Raw genomic sequence first — 24,531 nt, 5'->3', positions numbered from 1 at the left:
TACTGTGCAATTGAAAAGACTTGCTATTGCACAATACTTAATATAATAATTTTAGATCCTGATTTGGACCAACTTGAAAACTGGGCCCATAATAAAAAATCTAAGTACATTTTTGGATTCAGCATATCAAAGAACCCCAAGATTTCAATTTTTGTTAAAATCAGACTAAGTTTAATTTTGGACCCTTTGGACTTTAGTGTAGACCAATTTGAAAACAGGACCAAAAATGAAGAATCTACATACACAGTTAGATTTGGTATATCAAAGAACCCCATTTATTCAATTTTTGATGAAATCAAACAAAGTTTAAATTTGGACCCCGATTTGGACCAACTTGAAAACTGGGCCAATAATAAAAAATATGAGTACATTTTTAGATTCAGCATATCAAAGAACCCCAAGGATTCAATTTTTGTTAAAATCAAACTAAGTTTAATTTTGGACCCTTTGGACCTTAATGTAGACCAATTTGAAAACGGGACCAAAAGTTAAGAATCTACATACACAGTCATGACAGTTAGATTCGGCATATCAAAGAACCCCAATTATTCAATTTTGATGAAATCAAACAAAGTTTAATTTTGGACCCTTTGGGCCCCTTATTCTGTTGGGACCAAAACTCCCAAAATCAATACCAACCTTCCTTTTATGGTCATAAACCTTGTGTTTAAATTTCATAGATTTCTATTTACTTATACTAAGGTTATGGTGCGAAAACCAAGAAAAATGCTTATTTGGGTCCCTTTTTGGCCCCTAATTCCTAAACTGTTGGGACCTAAACTCCCAAAATCAATACCAACCTTCCTTTTGTAGTCATTAACATTGTGTTTAAATTTCATTGATTTCTATTTACTAAAACTAAAGTTATTATGCGAAAACCAAGAATAATGCTTATTTGGGCCCTTTTTTGGCCCCTAATTCCTAAACTGTTGAAACCAAAACTCCCAAAATCAATCCCAACCGTTCTTTTGTGGTCATAAACCTTGTGTCAAAATTTCATAGATTTCTATTAACTTAAACTAAAGTTATAGTGCGAAAACCAAGAAAATGCTTATTTGGGCCCTTTTTGGCCCCTAATTCCTAAAATGTTGGGACCAAAACTCCCAAAATCAATACCAACCTTCCTTTTGTGGTCATAAACCTTGTGTTAAAATTTCATAGATTTCCATTCACTTTTACTAAAGTTAGAGTGCGAAAACTAAAAGTATTCAGACGACGACGACGCAGACGTGATAGCAATATACGACGAAAATTTTTTCAAATTTTGCGGTCGTATAAAAATCTAAATACATGGTTAGATTCATCATATCAAAGAACTCCAAGAATTCAATTTTTGATGAAATCAAATAAAGTTCAATTTTGGACCCTTTAGACCTCAATGTGAACCAATTTGATAACCGGTCCTAAATATAAATAAAGGGCTGCGCTTTAGCGCATGATACGCCCGTTGCTCTTTTAACTTGTCTTTTATGCTTTAAATGTATTGTCCCAAAATTGGAAAATCCCCCCTTTTTTAAGCATAAAAATTCATAACACGGAAATGTAAAATCTGAAATTTATAAAAGTTGAAAGGGAGCTTACATCAATAGATATAAACAATTCACCAAAGTTTCATGGACATTGGTGAAAGCCTTTTTGAGTTATTGTCCGAAGTGTTAAAAATCCCCCTTTTTTTATGAATAAAGCCCCATAAATCCAAAACTTAAAATCTGAAATTAATAAAAATTGAAAGGGAGCTCACATCAATAGATATAAACAATTCACCAAAGTTTCATGGACATTGGTGAAAGCCTTTTTGAGTTATTGTCCGAAGTGTTAAAAATCCCCCTTTTTTTATGAATAAAGCCCCATAAATCCAAAACTTAAAATCTGAAATTAAAAAAAAACGAAAGGGAGCTTACATCAATAGATATAAACAATTCACAAAAGTTTCATGGACATTGGTGAAAGCCTTTTTGAGTTATTGTCCGAAGTGTTGAAAATCCCCCCTTTTTTATGAATAAAGCCCAATAAATCCAAAACTTAAAATCTGAAATTAAAAAAAAACGAAAAGGAGCTTACGTCAATAGATATAAACAATTCACCAAAGTTTCATGGACATTGGTGAAAGCCTTTTTGAGTTATTGTCCGAAGTGTTGAAAATCCCCCCTTTTTTATGAATAAAGCCCCATAAATCCAAAACTTAAAATCTGAAATTAAAAAAAAACGAAAGGGAGCTTACGTCAATAGATATAAACAATTCACCAAAGTTTCTTGGAAATTGGTGAAAGTGTTTTTGAGTTATTGTCCGAAGTGTGGACGACGGACGGACAGACGGACGGACAACGGTATACCATAATACGTCCCGTCCCGGGCGTATAAAAATCCAAATACATGGTTAGATTCAGCATATTGGAGAACCCCATATATTGAATTTTTGTTGAAATCAAACAAAGTTTAATTTTGGACCCCGATTTGGACCAAATTGAAAACTGGGCCCATAATCAAACAAGAGTGCACACACTGAAATGTCTCGCCTTCTATACTAATCATTGATATTATGTTGATAGTCCTAAGTATAAAGCTTTATTACAACTGTCACATAAACCTAACATTAACCAAGATAACTAAACAAAGACCAATGAACCTTGAAAATGAGGTCAAGGTCAGATGAACCATGCCAGACAGACATGTACAGCTAACAATGCTTCTATACAACATATATAGTTGACCTATTACTTATAGTTTAAGAAATAGACCAAAACACAAAAACTTAACACTGTGCAATGAACCATGAAAATGAGGTCACGGTCAAATAAAACCTGCACGACTGACATAAAGATCATAAAATATTTCCATACACCAAATATAGTTGACCTATGACAATATAGTATTAGATAAAAAGTCAAAAATTCAAAAACTTAACTTTGACCACTGAACCATGAAAATGAAGTCAAGGTCACATGACATCTGCCCGCTAGACATGTACACCTTACAATCATTCCATATAACAAATATAGTAGACATATTACATAAAGTATGAGAAAAACAGACCAAAACACAAAAACTTAACTATAACCACTGAACCATGAAAATAAGGTCAAGGTCAGATGACACCTGCCAGTTGGACATGTACACCTTACAGTCCTTCCATACACCGAATATACTAGCCCTATTGCTTATAGTATCCGAGATATGGACTTGACCACCAAAACTTAACCTTGTTCACTGATCCATGAAATGAGGTCGAGGTCAAGTGAAAACTGTCTGACAGACATGGGGATCTTGTAAGGTACGCACATATAAAATATAGTTATCCTATTACTTATAATAAGAGAGAATTCAACATTACAAAAAATCTGAACTTTTTTTTCAAGTGGTCACTGAACCATGAAAATGAGGTCAAGGACATTGGACATGTGACTGACGGAAACTTGGTAACATGAGGCATCTATATACAAAGTATGAAGCATCCAGGTCTTCCACCTTCTAAAATATAAAACTTTTAAGAAGTGAGCTAACGCCGCAGCCGACGTAACCGCCACCAGATCACTATCCCTATGTCGAGCTTTCGGCAACAAAAGTTGCAGGCTCAACAAAAACTAAGTACATGTTTAGATTCAGCATATCAAAGAACCCCAAGAATTCAATTTTTGTTAAAATCAAACTAAGTTTAATTTGGACACTTTGGACCTTAATGTAGACCAATTTGAAAACGGTACCAAAAATTAAGAATTTAAATACACGGTTAGATTCAGTATATCAGAAAACCCCAATAGTTCAATTTTTGATGAAATCAAACAAAGTTTAATTTTTTGGCCCCTAATTCCTAAACTGTTAAAACCAAAACTCCCAAAATCAATCCCAACCTTCCTTTTGTGGTTATAAACCTTGTGTTTAAATTTCATAGATTTCTATTGACTTATACTAAAGTTATAGTGCGAAAACAAAAGTCTTCAGGCGACGACGCAGACAACAACGCCAATGTGATACCAATATACGACCAAAAATTTTTCAATATTTGCTGTCGTATAAAAACACTCTAATATTAAATATGATTAATAGTTCTCTAAAATTAAATATGATGTATTTACAATGTATATCAAGTTTTAAATTATTATCAAATATAATTGATAGTTCCAAGTATTTTTTTCTTTCATTTGTCACAAACTAATATAGATTTGTAACTAATCTATAAAATGTCTGACAACAACTTTTATCTACACAATGTAATGTAATGCAATACATATACCTTAATAAAAATAGATAATTATATCTAATTACAGGATTTCATTCAATAAAAAAAATAACATTCAGAAAATTAGTTTATACAAAATAACTAACAAACCTGCCACAAAATTCTTGGAACCCTTTTCCAAAGAATGTCTTTTAAAAATCATTAAAAAAATGAGTTATCTCCCTCTGTACAGAAATATGGTTTAACATGTAGTAACATTTGATATGGACCTTCTAACTTGATCTATATTCCAAATATCAAATCAATATCTTCAAGAACGAAGTAAAAAAAGTGTGGAAAACTGATTTGCAGGACTAACAAATTAACAGACTCATAATAAAGTTCAGAAATAATCTGTCAATCGCTTTCTCGATTCCAGTATTAACTGGGGTGTCTTCTAATGTGTTTTTGGCAAAGTTCTAACAAAATAACTCCCATTTAACCTGTTTTAACCCATAGCTATGATAATATAGATGGCTAAGAATACACCACTTGGTCTCTTTTACCAAAGACTTATCTTTTATTTCTATTTTAAGAGAACTAGTAGTTATTTTCCAATACAAATATGAAGTAAATAATAAATCAAGAATTCATGTTTTGTCCTGCAATGCATAACCCACCTCGTAGCTGTTTAAAATAATTGAATACGGGATGTGGTCATCAAATAGGTTTCGAAAATGGCTCACATACTACAACTCATTCCTGAAAAGCTGCTTACTGAATATGGTTTCTCTGTTCTGTAGTACAGTAGACACCAACAAATCGAACACCCAAACAGTCCTCAATTAAGTCTACTGAAATGGTTGCCTGGGCGACTTCAAAAACTAAGTGGCGACTAAAAATTCCTAACTGGTCGCCATTTAGGCTATTGGAAAATTTAAAATCTGGCTACCTTAAATTTTTCGTAAATTTTTCCCTGATAAGAGTCGGGTATTAAAACTAGAGGCTCTAAAGAGCCTGTGTCGCTCACCTTGGTCTGTGTGCATATTAAACAAAAGACACAAATGGATTCATGACAAAATTGTATTTTGGTGATGGTGATGTGTTTGAAGTTCTTACTTTACTGAATGTTCTTGCTTCTTAAAATTATATCTATAATGTCTTTGCCCATTAGTAACAGAAAATTATTTTGTAAAAATTTACATACAGGGGCAGCAACCCAACAACCAGTTGTACAATTCGTCTGTAAATTTCAGGTCAGATAGATCTTAACTTATTAAACAATTTAACTACTTGTCAGATTTGCTCTAAATGCTTCGGTTTCAGAGTTATAAGCCAAAATCTACATTTTCCCCCTATGTTCTATTTTCAGACATGGCAGCCATCTTGGTTGGTTGGCCGGGTCACTGCACACATTTTTTAAACTAAATACCCCAATGATGATTGTGGCCAAGTATTGTTAAACTTGGCCCAGTAGTTTCAGAGAAGATTTTTGTAAAATATTACAAAAGTTTACAAACCAGGTGCTCCGCAGGGCGCAGCTTTATACGACCGCAGAGGTCGAACCCTGAACAGTTGGGGCAAGTATGGCCAAAACATTCAAGCGTGATACAGCTCTGAATTTGGATTGTGATCAAATTTTTGACATTACATGGTTTTTTTTTACACAAAACAAATGTCAAGATTTTACAAATCAATTAAAGATTTCTTCTTCAAACTTTTTAAATCTAAAATTAAATAGTTGACACAGCATAGGTTTCTGACACAGAATGAATGTGGTATAATGAACTTAAAAGGTTTTTTTTGCCTTTGAGCAATTCACTATGCTGTTGAATATTAATCCTCTCAAAAAAATGTTTGAAGAAATTTTCTTTTTATTTATGAAATCTGAAATGAGAAAAATTTAAACCCCCCCCCTTTTTTTCACATCCCCGTTTCCCTTTTTCCAAAACTGATATCAATTCAAATTTCTAATGGAGTTTGCAACAATAACTACTCTTTTAAATACATCATAAAATATTAAAATGTAAAATAAAGTGCTTGTTATCACTGAATGGTAAAGATTGGTTGGTAGTAAAAGTGAATATACATTGTTTATTGTATAAAACAATAAAAAAAACTTCATCAGCAACATTTTATATTGGCAAATTTCCAATGAAGTTATTTACATAAAGTTATTGGCAAATGAAAATAGAAAATGACATCATAGTCATGTCTGGCAAATTTCCAACATATATTATCAACTACTATTCTATACAAAGAAAGATAACTCCAATTGAAAATTAATTGCTATTGCACAATATTGTGCAATTAGATATTTCTTGCTATTGTGCAATAGAAAATTTCTTGCTATTGCACAATCCTTGATATGGAATCCTGATTTGGACCAACTTGAAAACTGGGCCCATAATCAAAAATTAAAGTACATATTTAGATAAAGCATATCAAATAAGCCCAAGAATTTAATTTTTGTTAAAATCAAACGTAGTTTAATTTTGGACCCTTTGGACCTTTATGTAGACCAATTTGAAAACTGGACCAAAAATTAAGAATCTACATACACAGTTAGATTTGGCATATCAAAGAACCCATTTATTCAATTTTTGATGAAATCAAACAAAGTTTAATTTTGGACCCCCATTTGGACCAACTTGAAAACTAGGCCAATAATTAAAAATCTAAGTACATTTTTAAATTCAGCATATCAAAGAACCCCAAGGATTCCATTTTTGTTAAAATCAAACTAAGTTTAATTTTGGACCCTTTGGACCTTAATGTAGACCAATTTGAAAACGGGACCAAAAATTAAGAATCTACATACATAGTTAGATTCAGCATATCAAAGAACCCCAATAATTCAATTTTTGATGAAATCACACAAAGTTCAATTTTGGACCCTTTGGGCCCCTTATTCCTAAACTGTTAGGACCAAAACTCCCAAAATCAAACCCAACCTTCCTTTTATGGTCATAAACCTTTTGTTTAAATTTCATAGATTTCTATTTACTTATACTAAAGTTATGGTGCAAAAACCAAAAATAATGCTTATTTGGGCCCCTTTTGGCCCCTTATTCATAAACTGTTGTGACCTCAACTCCAAAAATCAATCCCAACCTTCCTTTTGTGGTCATAAACCTTGTGTCAAAATTTCATAGATTTCTATTTACTTATACTAAAGTTATAGTGCGAAAACCAAGAAAATGCTTATTTGGGCCCTTTTTGGCCCCTAATTTCTAAAATGTTGGGACCAAAACTCCCAAAATCAATACCAACCTTCCTTTTGTGGTCATAAACCTTGTGTTAAAATTTCATTGATTTCTATTCACTTTTACTCAAGTTAGAGTGTGAAAACTAAAAGTATTGGGACTACGACGACGACGACGACGACGCCAACGTGATAGCAATATACGACCAAAAAATTAAAATTTTTGCGAACGTATAAAAATTGGTAAAAAATAACTATAAAGGGCAATAACTCCTTAAGGGGTCAACTGACCATTTTGGTCATGTTGACTTATTTGTAGATCTTACTTTGCTGAACATTATTGCTGTATACAGTTTATCTCTATCTATAATAGTATTCAAGATAATAACCAAAAACGGCAAATATTCTTTAAAAATTACCAACCAGTTGTCCAATTCATCTAAAAATTTCAGGGCAGATAGATATTGACTTGATTAACAATTTAACTTCTTGTCAGATTTGGTTTCAGAGTTATAAGCCAAAATTTAAATTTTACCCCTGTTCTATTATTAGCCGTGGCAGCCATCTTGGTTGGATGGCCAGGTCATCAGAGACATTTTTCATACTAGATACCCAAGATGATTGTGGCCAAGTTTGGATTAATTTGGCCCAGTAGTTTCAGAGGAGAAAATTTTTGAAAAAGATTACAAAAATTGGTAAAAAATTACTATATAGGGTAATAACTCCTTAAGGGGTCAACTGACCATTTTGGTAAAGTTGACTTATTTGTAGATCTTACTTTGCTGAACATTATTGCTGTTTACAGTTTATCTCTATTTATAATAATTTCCAAGATTATAACCAACTAAAGGCTCTAAAAAGCTTGTGTCGCTCACCTTGGTTCTATGTGCATATTCAACAAAAGACACTGATGGATTAATGACAAAATTGTGTTTTGGTGATGGTGATGTGTTTGTAGATCTTACTTTACTGAACATTCTTGCTACTTACAATTATCTTCATCTTTAATGAACTTGGCCCATTAGTTACAGAGGAAAATATTTTGTTAAAAATTTACAAAAATTTCTAAATTTATGAAAATTGTTAAAAATGGACTGTAAAGGGCTGTAACTCCTCAAGTGGTCAACTGACCATTTTTGTCATGTTGATTTATTTGTAGATCTTACTTTGCTGAACATTATTGCTGTTTACAGTTTATCTCTATCTACAATAATATTCAAGATAATAGCCAAAAACGGCAAAATTTCCTTAAAAATTACCAATTCAGGGGCAGCAACCCAACAACCAGTTGTACAATTCGTCTGTAAATTTTAGGTTAGATAGATCTTAACTTATAAAACAATTTAACCACTTGTCAGATTTGCTCTAAATGCTTCGGTTTCAGAGTTATAAGCCAAAATCTACATTTTACCCCTATGTTGTAATTTTAGCCATGGCAGCCATCTTGGTTGGTTGGCCGGGTCACTGCACACATTTTTTAAACTAGATACCCCAATGATGATTGTGGCCAAGTATTGTTAAACTTGGCCCAGTAGTTTCGTAAAAGATTACAAAAACTTACAAAAAATTGGTTAAGAATGACTATTAAGGGCAATAACTCCTTAAGGGGTCAACTGACCATTTTGGTCATGTTGACTTATTTGTAGATCTAACTTTGCTGATCATTAATGCTGCGTACAGTTTATCTCTATCTATTATAACATTCAAGATATTAACCAAAAATGGCAAAATTCCCTTAAAATTGCCAATTCAGGGACAGCAACCCAACAACCGATTGTCCAATTTGTCTGAAAATTTCAGGGTAGCTAGATCTTGCCTTGGTTAACAATTTAACCCATGTCAGATTTGCTCTAAATGCTTTGGTTTCAGAGTTATAAGCCAAAATCTACATTTTACCCCTATGTTATATTTTTAGCCATGGCAGCCATCTTGGTTGGTTGGCCGGGTCACTGCACACATTTTTAAAACTAGATACCCTAATGATGATTGTGGCCAAGTATTGTTAAATTTGGCCCAGTAGTTTCAGAGGGGAAGATTTTTGTAAAAGTTAATTACGACGGACAACGGACGCCAAGTGATGAGAAAAGCTCACTTGGCCTTTTAGGCCAGGTGAGCTAAAAACGGCCAAATTTCCTTGAAATTGCCAATTCAAAGGCAGCAACCCAACAACAGGTTGTCCGATTTGTCTGAAAATTTCAGGGCAGATAGATGTTGACTTGATAAACAATTTAACCCCATGTCAGATTTGCTCTAAATGCTTTGGTTTCAGAGTTATAAGCCAAAACCTACATTTTACCCCTATGTTTTATTTTTAGCCATGGCGGCCATCTTAGTTGGTTGGCTTGGTCATCAGATACAATTTTTAAACTAGATACCCCAATGATGATTGTGGCCAAGTTTAGTAAAATTTGGCCCAGTAGTTTCAGAGGAGAAGATTTTTGTAAAAGTTAATGACGACGGACAACGACGACGGACGCCAAGTGATTAGAAAAGCTCACTTGGCCTTTTAGGCCAGGTGAGCTAAAAATGTAGGTAACCTGAAATTATTTCATGGCCACTGAAATTCCATGTGTGGTGGCCATGAGGCAACTTCATTTCAGAAGTTGCTTTGAGGGCTGTCAAAATGTCATCAAAAACTTTCATAATGATATTGCCTGATATATTCAATTAGACCATAAATGTATATTCATTTAAGCTTCTGTAAGAAGTGAGTTTGAGTTAATCAAGAAATGTTATGACAAACCCTGATTGCTGGACTATAAAAGAGTATGGCTGATTATCTTTATTTTTCAGGTTTATTCCCAAAAAATTTTAGTTAAAATTATCAACTGATTAAGGCCAGGTATTTTTAATTTGTTGGTTTACAGAATTTTCACAAAAAAAAGTTGGGTCTGTCGGTAGAATAAAAAAAAATCTTTCAAGACAGTATGTAAAAAAAAAATCCTGTTTTTATATCCTAATGGATGATTATTTTTATCATCTATGAAACAAGAAATTTCCAAATTGTTTGTGAAGATCTATTACAGTTAACTCTCGTTGTCTCGAACTCGGTTGACTCGAAATTTCGGATGAGTCCAAGTCTTCACGTGGTCCCGAACTTTATTCCATACAAAAGTATGTAATTCGACTCCTGATGAGTCGAAATTTTGGTTGAGTCGAACTAAATTTACGGTCCTAAGGTTAACAAAAGCATTCAAAATTCATTTTTTATCTCGAACTAATACACATATGTCAAAACATGACCTCCGGGATTTAAATTTCCATGAGTGTTTACCTAAAATTATCTTTTATAGAATTTTGATAAATAATTAGTGATACATTGTTAATGTTCATGAAAAGTATTTAAAATGTTTACAAAACAATGAATTTGTCATTTACACTAATGAGCTTGGGTGTGTATAAAGTGAGGATTATGGCTTCCGTTGATGATCACCTAAAAACTACTCAAACGCCGTCTTTAATCTTTTTATATTTTCTTTTGAAAAGAAAGCGTGAGATAAAACAAAATGAATAGAAATCAAAATTTTCTTAAATCTCTTGTATCCGAGAATAAACAATTTTGTCAGCTATAACCGAACTGAATAACGAAACTATCGATTGGAAATTACTCTCTTAGAAAAGCTATAGGATTTGTTTTAAATTGAAACAATTGAATAAATAAAAATAATGTCATTATAATAATAAAAGACTGTGACATACAAATACATCGATCTGATACTAGAATATCGATCCCCTTGCCATATTCACCCGGATTTATTTTAGCTTTACCAAGCTAAGCAAGAGTTGTGTCCCTTAGATTGTCGAACTTCCGGTGTTCGTTTGAGTCGAACTACGTGTATCTTGAAATATTTCTCTGGTCCGGCTGACTTCGACATAACGAGAGTCGACTGTATATTAACTTGACATCTTCCACATTTGGACAGGTCCATTTCATCTATGATATAACGGAATTATGAACTTGAGGCTCTAAAGAGCCTGTGATGCTCACCTTGGTCTATGTGCATATTAAACAAAGGACACAGATGGATTCATGACAAACAAGAATGTGTCCCCAGTACACGAATGCCCCACTCGCACTATCATTTTCTATGTTCAGTGGACCGTGAAATTGACCCTCTAATTTGGCATTAAAATTAAAAAGATCATATCATAGGGAACATGTATACTAAGTTTGAAGTCGATTGGACTTCAACTTCATCAAAAACTACCTTGACCAAAAACTTTAACCTGAAGTGGGATAGACGGACGAACGAACGGACGCACAGACCAGAAAACATAATGCCTCTCTACTATCGTAGGTGGGGCATAAAAATTGGGTCTTGGTGATGGTGATGTGTTTGTAGATCTTACTTTGCTGAACAATCTTGCTACTTACAATTATCTCTATCTATAAAGAACTTGGCCCAGTAGTTACAGTGGAAAATATTTTGTAAAAATTTACGAAAATGGTCGAAAATTGACTATACAGGGCAATAACTCCTCAAGGGTTCAATTGACAATTTTTATAATGATGACTTATTTTTAGGTCTAACTTTGCTGTACCTTATTGCTGTTTACAGATTATCTCTATCTATAATAATATTCAAGATAATAACCAAAAGCTGCAAAATTTTCTTAAAATTACCAATTCAGGGGCAGCAATCCATCAATAAATAGCCTGAATGGTCTTAAAATTTCAGGGCAGATAGAAATTGACCTAATAAATAATTTCATCCATAATAGATTTGCTTTAAATACTTTGGTTTAAGAGATATGAGCCAAAAACTGCATTTTACCTTTATACTATTTTTAGCCATGTCGGCCATCTTGGTTCACAGGCATGGTCATCAGACACAGTTTTGAAACTATACACCCTTATGATGATTGTGGACAAGTTTGGTTAAAATTTGTCGTAGTTGTTTCTGAGAAAAGGTTTTTGTAAAAGATAACAAAAATTTACGAAAAAATTGTTTAAAATTGACTATAAAGAGCAATAACTCCTCAAGCGGTCAATTGACCATTTTGGTCATGTTGACTTAATTGTAGGTCTTACTTTGATGAACATTATTGCTGTTAACAGTTTATTTCTATCTATAATAGTATTCAAGATAATAACCAAAAATTGCAAAATTTCCTTAAAAATTAACAATTCAGGGGCAGCAACCCAACAACCAGTTGTCCAATTCATCTGAAAATTTCAGGGCAGGTAGATATTGATTTGATAGACAATTTAACCACTTGTCAGATTTGCTCTAAATGCTTTGGTTTCAGAGTCATAAGCAAAAATCTACATTTTACCCCTATGTTCTATTTTTAACCACGGCTGCCTCTTGGTTAATTGAGTGGGTCATCGCACACATTTTTAAAACAAGATACCCTAATAATTATTGTGGCTTATTTTGGTGAAATTTGGCTAAGTGGTTTCAAAGGAGAAGATTTTTGTAAAAGATTACAAAAATTTATGAAAAAATGGTCAAAAATGACTATAAAGGGCAAATTCTCCTTAAGGGGTCAACTGACCATTTTGGTCATGTTGACTTATTTGTAGATCTAACATTATTGCTGTTTACAGTTTATCTCTATCTATAATAATTTTCAAGATAATGACCAAAAACTGCATAACGTCCTTAAAATTACTATTTCGGGGGCAGCAACCCAACAACGGGTTGTCTGATTTGTCTGAAAATTTCAGGGCAGATAGATCTTGACCTGATAAACAATTTTATTTCTGTTATATTTGCTCTTAATGCTTTGGTTTCAGAGGTAAAGGCCAAAATCTACATTTTACCCCTATCTTCTATCTTTAGCCATGGCGGCCATCTTGGTTGGTTGCCTGGGTCACCGCACACATTTTTTAAACAAGATACCCTAGTGATGATTGTGGCCAAGTTTGGTGAAATTTGGCTCAGTAGTTTTTCATTTGAAATTGTTAAAAATTGACTAAAGTCTATAAAGGGGAATAACTCCTTAAGGGTCAATTGACCACTTTGGTCATGTTGACTTATTTGTAGCTCTTACTTTGCTGTACATTATTGCTGTTTACAGTTTATCTCTATCTATAATAATATTCAAGATAATAACTAAAAGCTGCAAAATTTTCTTAAATTACAAATTCAGGGGCAGCAACCCAAAAACAAGTTGAACCATTGGTTTGAAAATTTCAGGTCAATAAGATATTGACTTAATGAACAATTTTATCCACAGCAGATTTGCTCTAAATGCTGTGGTTTCAGAGATATGAGCCAACCAGATGCTCCACTTGATACAGCTCTGAATTTGGATTGTGATTGAATAGCAAAGGGTGGACGTTTCGTTCCCGAGGGTATCACCAGCCCAGTAGTCAATACTTCGGTGTTGACATGAATATCAAAATTTTTATAAATTTCCTGTTTACAAAACTTTGAATTTTTAAAAAAACTAAGGATTTTCTTATCCCAGGCATAGATTACCTTAGCCGTATTTGGCACAATTTTTTCGGAATTTTGGATCCTCAATGCTCTTCAACTTTGTACTAGTTTGGCTTTATAAATATTTTGATATGAGTGTCACTGATGAGTCTTATGTAGACGAAACGCACGTCTGGCATACTAAATTATAATCCTGGTACCTTTGATAACTATTTACACCACTGAGTCGATGCCACTGCTGGTGGACGTTTCGTCCCCGAGGGTATCACCAGCCCATTAGTCAACACGTCGGTGTTGACATGAATATCAATAATGTGGTCACATTTTTATAAATTTCCTGTTTACAAAACTTTGAATTTTTCGAAAAACTAAGGATTTTCTTATCCCAGGCATAGATTACCGTAGCCGTATTTGGCACAACTTTTTGGAATTTTGGATCCTAAATGCTCTTCAACTTTGTACTAGTTTGGCTTTATAAATATTTTGATATGAGTCTTATGTAGATGAAACGTGCGTCTGGCGTACTAAATTATAATCCTGGTGCCTTTGATAACTATCTGACACAGAATGAATGTGGTCTAATAAACTTATAAGCTTTTGAGCAATACACTATGCTGTTGAATATAAATCCCCTCAAAAAAAATATTTAAAGAAAAATTCTGTTTAATTTCTGAATTCTAAAATGAGAAAAAACTTACCCCTCACCCTCTGATATATGTAATATGTCTCATTTATTATTTGATAATGATGATATTGAAGTTTTCTTTAAATTGTATTTGTTATTATATGCTGATGATACTGTTATATTTGCTGAGTCTGCTACTGAATTACAATCTGCATTAAATGCCACGTATTTGTATTGTGAAACATGGAAGCTTAGTGTTAATGTAGCCAAAACCAATATTGTGATATTTTCAAAAAACAGACAGTGTGAAAACACTCAATTTTTCTATAACAATGAACCAATAGCTGTGTTGGATGATTTTCTATATTTGGGTACAGTTTTTTCTAGAAAAGGTACTTTTCACAAAAATAAGGCTAGACTTGTACAACAAGCTAGAAAAGCTATGTTCTATGTTTTATGTAAAGCGAGAAAGCTTAGTTTGCCAATAGATATTTTGTTACAATTATTTGATGCAATGGTGGCACCTATTTTGTTATATGGTGCAGAAGTATGTGGTTATGAAAATAATGACATTATTGAGTCTTTGCATTTAGAATTTTGCAAGTATATATTAAAGTTAACCAGGTGCTCCGCAGGGCGCAGCTTTATACGACCGCAGAGGTCGAACCCTGAACAGTTGGGGCAAGTATGGACAAAACATTCAAGCGTGATACAGCTCTGAATTTGGATTGTGATCAAATTTTTGACATTACATGGTTTTTTTTTACACAAAACAAATGTCAAGATTTTACAAATCAATTAAAGATTTCTTCTTCAAACTTTTTAAATCTAAAATTAAATAGTTGACACAGCATAGGTTTCTGACACAGAATGAATGTGGTCTAATGAACTTAAAAGTTTTTTTTTGCCTTTGAGCAATTCACTATGCTGTTGAATATTAATCCTCTCAAAAAAATGTTTGAAGAAATTTTCTTTTTATTTATGAAATCTGAAATGAGAAAAATTTAAACCCCCCCCCTTTTTTTTCACATCCCCGTTTCCCTTTTTCCAAAACTGATATCAATTCAAATTTCTAATGGAGTTTGCAACAATAACTACTCTTTTAAATACATCATAAAATATTAAAATGTAAAATAAAGTGCTTGTTATCACTGAATGGTAAAGATTGGTTGGTAGTAAAAGTGAATATACATTGTTTATTGTATAAAACAATAAAATAAACTTCATCAGCAACATTTTATATTGGCAAATTTCCAATGAAGTTATTTACATAAAGTTATTGGCAAATAAAAATAGAAAATGACATCATAGTCATGTCTGGCAAATGTCCAACATACATTATCTAAAAACATTTTAGATAAGATAAGGAAAAAAAGCTTCTTCAGCAACATTTTATATTGGCAAATTTCCAATGAAGTTATTTACATAAAGTTATTGGCAAATAAAAATAGAAAATGACATCATAGTCATGTCTGGCAAATTTCCAACATATATTATCAACTATTATTCTATACAAAGAAAGATAACTCCAATTGAAAATTAATTGCTATTGCACAATATTGTGCAATTAGATATTTCTTGCTATTGTGCAATACTGTGCAATTGAAAATTTCTTGCTATTGCACAATACATGATATGGAATCCTGATTTGGACCAACTTGAAAACTGGGCCCATAATCAAAAATCAAAGTACATATTTAGATAAAGCATATCAAATAAGCCCAAGAATTTAATTTTTGTTAAAATCAAACTTAGTTTAATTTTGGACCCTTTGGACCTTAATGTAGACCAATTTGAAAACTGGACCAAAAATTAAGAATCTACATACACAGTTAGATTTGGCATATCAAAGAACCCATTTATTCAATTTTTGATGAAATCAAACAAAGTTTAATTTTAGACCCCCATTTGGACCAACTTTAAAACTAGGCCAATAAAAAGTTCATTTTTAAATTCAGCATATCAAAGAACCCCAAGGATTCAATTTTTGTTAAAATCAAACTAAGTTTAATTTTGGACCCTTTGGACCTTAATGTAGACCAATTTGAAAACGGGACCAAAAAATTATGAATCTACATACATAGTTAGATTCGGCTTATCAAAGAACCCCAATTATTCAATTTTTGCGGAAATCGCACAAAGTTCAATTTTGGACCCTTTGGGCCCCTTATTCCTAAACTGTTGGGACCAAAACTCCCAAAATCAAACCAACCTTTCTTTTATGGTCATAAACCTTGTGTTTAAATTTCATAGATTTCTATTAACTTATACTAAAGTTATGGTGCGAAAACCAAGAATAATGCTTATTTGGGCCCTTTTTTGGCCCTTAATTCCTAAACTGTTGGAACCAAAACTCCCAAAATCAATCCCAACCTTCCTTTTGTGGTCATAAACCTTGTGTCAAAATTTCATAGATTTCTATTCACTTAAACTAAAGTTATAGTGCAAAAACCAAGAAAATGCTTATTTTGGGCCCTTTTTGGCCCCTAATTCCTAAAATGTTGGGACCAAAACTCCCAAAATCAATCCCAACCTTCCTTTTGTGGTCATAAACTTTGTGTTAAAATTTCATTGATTTCTATTCACTTTTACTAAAGTTAGAGTGCGAAAACTAAAAGTATTCGGACGACGACGACGACGACGCCAACGTGATAGCAATATACGACCAAAAAATTAAAATTTTTGCGGTCGTATAAAAAATGTACGCCAAACTATATTGTGCATGGCGAACTTGGTAGAACACCCATGTCTATATACATTAATGCTAGAATGGTTGGTTTTTGGCAGCGAATTATAAATGGCAAGAAAGAGAAAATATCTCGAACATTGTATGATATGTTGCATAAACTGAATGAAGGTGATGTGTACCATTCTAAATGGTTATTATATATAAAAGATATTCTAATTGAATGTGGTTATGGAAATTATTGGTATGACCAATCTGTATTAAGAAATATAAGCCTGTCTAAAAATGTAAAGCAAGTTCTTCATGAAAAATTTGTAGAAGGTTGGAAATTACAAGTATATGACTCACCGAAGTGTATAAATTACCGTATTTATAAATCTGATTTTAAATTTGAGAATTATCTCACTGTACTTCCACCTGACTTAATGTATAATCTTATTAAGTTTAGATGCGGTAGCCATAAATTGCCTATTGAAGCTGGTAGATTTTTTAGTATCAATAGAGCTGAAAGAATTTGTGATTTTTGTAATAAGCAAGAACTGGGTGATGAATTTCATTATATATTTAATTGTAACTTTTTTACTCAAGAAAGACTAAAGTTTATACCTGATCATATATATAAAAACAAAAATACTGTAAGCTTGTCAAATTTAATGAGTAGTCAAGATAAGTATGTACTTGTTGGGTTGGCAAAATTTTGCAAAATTGTTATGTCTGTATTTAAATGATAATATGGATATTACTCTTTCATCTGCATACACCTACTTCATATGTATATATGTTAGTTCATGCATTACTATTGTTTGTTAAATTTATTGTACTATTATGCCTCATGTGAGGCCTTTAGTGAAATAGAAAGTTTCAAAGTTTCAAAAGTTTCATATTCTTTAAATTTTAATTGGAATTGGATTACCTCCCTTACACTGCTTTTAAATTGTCTAAATTGTCCTTTAACCAGAAAAACCCTTGTTTCACCCCTTTTTTGCACCTAATTGCAAAATGATTTGATCCCTTACCCCCTGTAACCATCCCTTTGTAGTATTGAAATTTGTGGTATAATTTCAGAGAGATTTATACACTTAAACACAAGTTATTGACAGTAAACTAGAACCAGATGCTTCCAAGGGCGCAGCTTTATACAACCGCAGAGGTCGAACCCTGAACAGTTGGGACAAGTATGGACACAACATTTAAGCTTGATACAGCTCTGAATTTGGATTGTGATTAAATAGTTGACACAACATAGGTTTCTGACACAGAATGAATGTGGTCTAAGAACTTAAACTTAAAAACTTAAAAATTTTAAATTGGACATTTACCTATTATGGTCCAATATCCAAAATCTAAATACATGGTTAGATTCAGCATATCATAGAACCCAAGAATTCAATTTTTGATGAAATCAAATAATGTTCAATTTTAGACCCTTTAGACCTCAATGTGGACCTATTTGATAACCAGGCCCAAATATTACAAATCTAAATACATAGTTAGATTCAGCATATTGAAGAACCCCATATATTCAATTTTTGTTGAAATCAAACAAAGTTTAATTTTTGACCCTTTGGACCTTAATGTAGAACAATTTGAAAACGGGACAATACTGTGCAATTGAATATTTCTTGCTATTGTGCAAAACTGTGCAATTGAAAATTTCTTGCTATTGCACAATATTGTGCAATTAGACATTTCTTGCTATTGCACAATACTGTGCAATTGAAATTTCTTGCTATTGAACAATACTGTGCAACGGAAGATTTCTTGCTATTGCGCAATACTGTGCAATTGCAAATTTCTTGCTATTGCACAATACTGTGCAATTGAAAATTTCATGCTATTGCGGAATACTGTGCAATTGAAAATTTCTTGCTATTGCACAATACTTAATATAATAATTTTGGACCCCAATTTGGACCAACTTGAAAACTGGGCCCATAATCAAAAATCTAAGTACATGTTTAGATTCAGCATATCAAAGAACCCCAAGAATTCAATTTTTGTTAAAATCAAGCTAAGTTTAATTTTGGACCCTTTGGACCTTAATGTAGATCAATTTGAAAACAGGACCAATAAAGGGCAGCGTTTTAGCGCATGATACGCCCGTTGCTCTTTTAACTTGTCTTTTATGCTTTAAATGAATTTATATGATCAACTAGAAATATATATACAAATCAAAAGGGATGTTACATTAATATATTCACCAAAGTTTCATAAAATCCCTCTTTTTTAAGTATAAAAATTCATTACTCAAGAAAACGTAAAATCTAAAATTTATAAAAATGGAAAGGGAGCTTATGTCAATAGATATAAACAATTTATCAAAGTTGCATAAAATTTTGTGAAAGTGTTAGTTATTGTCCCAAAATTGGAAAATCCCCCCTTTTTTAAGCATAAAAATTCATAACACGGAAATGTAAAATCTGAAATTTATAAAAATTGAAAGGGAGCTTACATCAATAGATATAAACAATTCACCAAAGTTTCATGGACATTGGTGAAAGTCTTTTTGAGTTATTGTCCGAAGTGTTGAAAATCCCCCCTTTTTTATGAATAAAGCCCCATAAATCCAAAACTTAAAATCTGAAATTAAAAAAAAAACGAAAGGGAGCTTACGTCAATAGATATAAACAATTCACTTAAGTTTCATGGAAATTGGTGAAAGTGTTTTTGAGTTATTGTCCGAAGTGTGGACGACGGACGGACGGACAGACGGACGAACAGACAGACGGACGGACAACGGTATACCATAATATGTCCCATCTAAAAGACGACGGGCGTATAAAAATTAAGAATCTGAATACACAGTTAGATTTGGCATATCAAAGAACCCCAATAATTCATTTTTTGATGAAATCAAACAAAGTTTAATTTTGGACTCTTTTGGCCCCTAATTCGTTGGGACCAAACTCCCAAAATCAATCCAAACCTTTCTTTTGTAGTCATAAACCTTGTGTTAAAATTTCATAGATTTCTATTAACTTATAGTAAAGTTATTGTGCAAAAACCCCCAAAAAAATGCTTATTTGGGACCTGTTTTTGGCCCCTAATTCCTAAACTGTTTAAACAAAAACTCCCAAAATCAATCCCAACGTTCCTTTTGTGGTCATAGACCTTACTTTGAAATTTCATAGATTTCTGTTTACTTATACTAAAGTTATTGTGCGAAAACCAAGAAAAATGCTTATTTAGGACCTTTTTGGCCCCTAATTCCTAAACTGTTAGGACCAAAACACCAAAAATCAAACCCGAACTTCCTTTTATGGCCATAAACCTTGTGTGTAAATTTCATAGATTTCTATTTACTTTTACTAAAGTTAGAGTGCGAAAACCAAATGTCTTCTGACGACGAAGACAACGCCAATGTGATACCAATATACGACCAAAACATTTTCAATTTTAGCGGTCGTATAAAAATGCTTCTTTTTTTGCCCTTTCTTGGCCCCTTATTCCTAAATGTTCAGGGATATTAACTCCAAACTGACCCCAAGCCTTCCCTTCATTATATGGAATCTTGTGGTACAATGTCAGAGAGATCCATACAGCTAAACATAAGTTATTGTCCCAAAATGCTTGTTTTTGGCCCCTTTTTGGCCCTTAATTCCAAGACTGTTTGCCCCAAAACCCATTGAAATAAATCCCAACCTTCTTCTTAATGGTTTGAACATTGTGGTACAATTTCAGAGTAATTGAAATACTTATACACAACTTATTGTCCTGAAACTGAATACGTGTATGTTTAGGGCCCCTTTGGGCTCCTAATTCCTAAACCAATGTGACCATAACCCCGAAATCAATCCCAACCTTCCTTTTGTGGTTATAAACATTGTGTTAAAATTTTTTTGATTTCTATTTACCAAATACTAAAGTTATTATCAGGAAACCATCCATCTTCGGACGACGCTGATGACGATGACGACGCAGACGACACCGACATGATACCAATATACGACCACAAAAATTTTGCAGTCATATAAAAAATGCATTTTACCCTATGTACTATTTTTAGCCATGTCGGCCATCTTGTTTCGCGGGCAGGGTCATCGGACACATTTTTTAAACTAGATACCCTAATGATTACTGTGGACAAGTTTGGTTCAATTTGTTTTAGTAGTTTCAGAGGAGAAGATTTTTGTAAGATTACAAAAATTTACCAAAAAATGTTAAAAATGGACTATAAAGGGCAATAACTCCTTAAAAGTTCAACTAACCATTTTGGTCATGTTGACTTGTTGGTAGCTCTTACTTTGCTGTACTGACCTAAGTACCTTAATGTTTGTATTTGTTTTCTGCTTTTTAATCCTTAAATTCTTTGTTTATTAAAATAAATCAAATGTACTTCAAATCTGTGTGAATCAATATATACCATCCATTGTGTGCGTCTATATTTGTGTCATAAATGAAGTAATTTCCAAATGCATGAGGTGAAAAAGTAGGTAAATAAAGCTATAATTAGTTGTGTTTCTGAATGGAAAAGTAAATAGTTATCAAATGTACCAGGATTATAATTTAGTACGCCAGACGCACTTTTCATTAACATGCAGGTTAAAAAGATTAAATTTGATTTCATATCCAGTTTTGAATTCCTTGCCTAGAATAGTTCTCCAGAGACCATCATTAGTGCCCAAAAACAAAATGTTCTCTAAAATGTCTAAAGAAAAACCAACAGTAAGATAGGGTTGATGCCTCTGCCGGTGGAGATTAATTTCCCCAAGAGTATCACAAGGCCAGTAGTCAGCACTTTTTCGTGCTGACATGAATTATCATTGATATGGTTATATTTATAAATTAACTGTTTACAAAATTTTGAATTTTTTGAAATACTACCGCTTTTCTACCTCAGGCATAGATTACCTTAGCTGTATTTGGCAAAAAATTTAGGAATTTTGGTTCTCAATGCTCTTTAACTTCATACTTATTTTGGCCTTTTAAACATTTTTGGATTCGAGTGTCACTGATGAGTCTTTTGTAGACGAAACGCGCTTCTGGCATATATACAAAATTTAGTCCTGGTATCTATGATGAGTTTATTTACAACCACTGAGTCAATGCCACTGCCGGTGGAGATTTATCTCCCTGAGGGTATCACAAGCTCAGTAGTCAGCACTTTTTGTGCTGACATGAATTATCATTGATATGCATGTATGGTTATATTTATAAATTAACTGTTTACAAAATTTTGAATTTTTTTAAATACTAAGGCTTTTCTACCTCAGCTGTATTTGGCAAAACTTTTAGGAATTTTGGTCCACAATGCTCTTCAACTTCGTACTTTATTTGGCCTTTTTTACTTTTTTGGATTCGAGCGTCAATGATGAGTCTTTTGTAGATGAAACGTGCGTCTGACGTATTTACAAAATTTAGTCCTGGTATCTATGATGAGTTTATATATAACTGTACAGGTAAACACTGACAAAGTTCTTTATTTTGAAAAGTCACATTAATTTGCAGGTAGGTTAAACAAACTTTTTTTAAATACAACACTTTATATTTATACAATAACTGTGAAGAGTAGACACAATTGCCCAAAAGATAAAAAAAGAAAGAGAATATCAAATGAAACATTAAATAGAATACAAACCTTCACAACTTTGTACTGGACTTAAATCCTTCCCTCTGTTTACTGTCCAACACATCTTATTTTTTATGCCAAATGTCTCACAGAAAGAAGAATATGTTCTGTAGATGATACCAAGGGCAACCTATTGTGAAATGTATAAAAAATACAAATCATCTCCATTAAAAGACTTCAATAATGAAACTATGTTAAGCTTCATTTTATGTACTTATACCGGGTACATGAAAATATTGCTTAATTGACAACAACACTTTTGTCACATGCAACTTTTTTTTGGTACCAATAAAAGTTGTTAATAAAAAGTGTTGATAACTGATTATTTGAGTGGTTTTTTTTTAAGTTCAAGGACAATAACTCTGCAGAAAATCATCAGACTTTAATAATATTTAAACTTGATCTGTAACTTGTCCTGATAAAATTGTATATCAATATCACAGCCTGGATCTTGGTTAATTGAGTGGGTCACCACACACATTTTTAAAACAAGATACCCTAATAATTATTGTGGCTAATTTTGGTGAAATTTGGCTAAGTGGTTTCAGAGGAGAAGACTTTTGTAAAAGATTACAAAAATTTATGAAAAAATGGTAAAAAATGACTATAAAGGGCAATTACTCCTTAAGGGGTCAACTGACCATTTTGGTCATGTTGACCTATTTGTAGATCTTACTTTGCTGAACATTATTACTGTTTACAGTTTATCTCTATCTATAATAATATTCAAGATAATAATCAAAAACCGCAAAATTTCCATAAAATTACCAATTCAGGAGTAGCAACCCAACATCCGGTTGTCCGATTCACCTGAAAATTTCATAGCAGATAGATCCTGACTTGTTAAACAATTTTACCCCCATGTCAGATTTGCTCTGAATGCAAAGGTTATAAGCCAAAATCTACATTATATCCCTATGTTCTATTTCTAGCCATGGGTGCCATCTTGGTTGGCTAGTCAAGTCACCGGACACATTTTTTAAACTAATTTGAATTTACAACATAAGCAAATTGACATTACTGTTACATTGTATTATTTTCCATCACTAATCCCTTAAAAATTTGATGAGTCTACACTTTTTTACCAGGAAAGTCCCACTAAGACAGTGTGCATGCACTAAACTGACTCTGTTTTACACTCAACCAAACACTAAATCAATTCAAGTCACACTTATGACTTATTTTAAACCTCACATTTGCCTCGGTTGACTATGGTATTTTTTGTGTTATCACTGATCTGTCCAGACTTTGCAAATACACAATAAGTATTTATCTATAACTACATGTAGATACTAATTTTCACAAAATACACAACCTTTTAGATGCAAAATTAAAAACACTGTTTCAGTGCTTGAATTTAGTTTTTTTCAAAGATAGAAAATGTATTGAAATAATTTGATAAACTGAATCGCTCACCTGTAATTTTTTGCTTAAATCTTTCATCAATGATTATTTTTGCTTTTCAATATATATTTATGAATGGCTTAAAACTGAAATGTATCTGTCATATTTTCTTAAAAATCAAAGAATTGCATTTTACCCCTATGTTCCATTTTAGCCATAGTGGCTATTTTTCTAGACATGCAAGAAAATAAAAAAATAAATTTATACTAGATACTCTGAAACTCATTCAGCCCAAGTTTTGCTGTAATTGATTTAGAAGTTTCAAAGAAGAAGATTTTTTTAAATTGAGCAAACTAAATGAACAAATTGTGAAAAAATAATTCTAAAGGGCAATAACTCCTTAAGGGCACAATTAACAATTTTGGTCATATGATCTAATTTGTAAATCTTACTTTGCTGAACATTTTTGCTGTTATATTATCTTTATCATTGACAATATTAAAGATGATAACCAAAATTTGCAAAATTTCCTTAAAATTAACCAGTTGAACATTGTTAAC

The 24,531-nt window shown here is 32.5% G+C and overlaps 1 protein-coding gene across 1 annotated transcript in view; it reads right to left on the bottom strand.

Annotated features, from left to right (window-relative positions):
- Positions 1-24,531, bottom strand: part of LOC143063641 (protein C-mannosyl-transferase DPY19L1-like) — a 312,490-nt gene that overhangs the window by 246,766 nt on the left and 41,193 nt on the right. The window contains exon 5 of the mRNA XM_076235893.1: positions 22,637-22,757. Within this exon, the coding sequence (XP_076092008.1) occupies positions 22,637-22,757 (121 nt within the window). The remainder of the gene's footprint in view (positions 1-22,636; positions 22,758-24,531) is intronic.

Source organism: Mytilus galloprovincialis, chromosome 2, assembly GCF_965363235.1.
Source record: "Mytilus galloprovincialis chromosome 2, xbMytGall1.hap1.1, whole genome shotgun sequence".
In the NCBI taxonomy this organism is placed as follows: Eukaryota; Metazoa; Mollusca; class Bivalvia; order Mytilida; family Mytilidae; genus Mytilus; species Mytilus galloprovincialis.
This window is presented reverse-complemented; position numbering and strand designations above follow the sequence as displayed.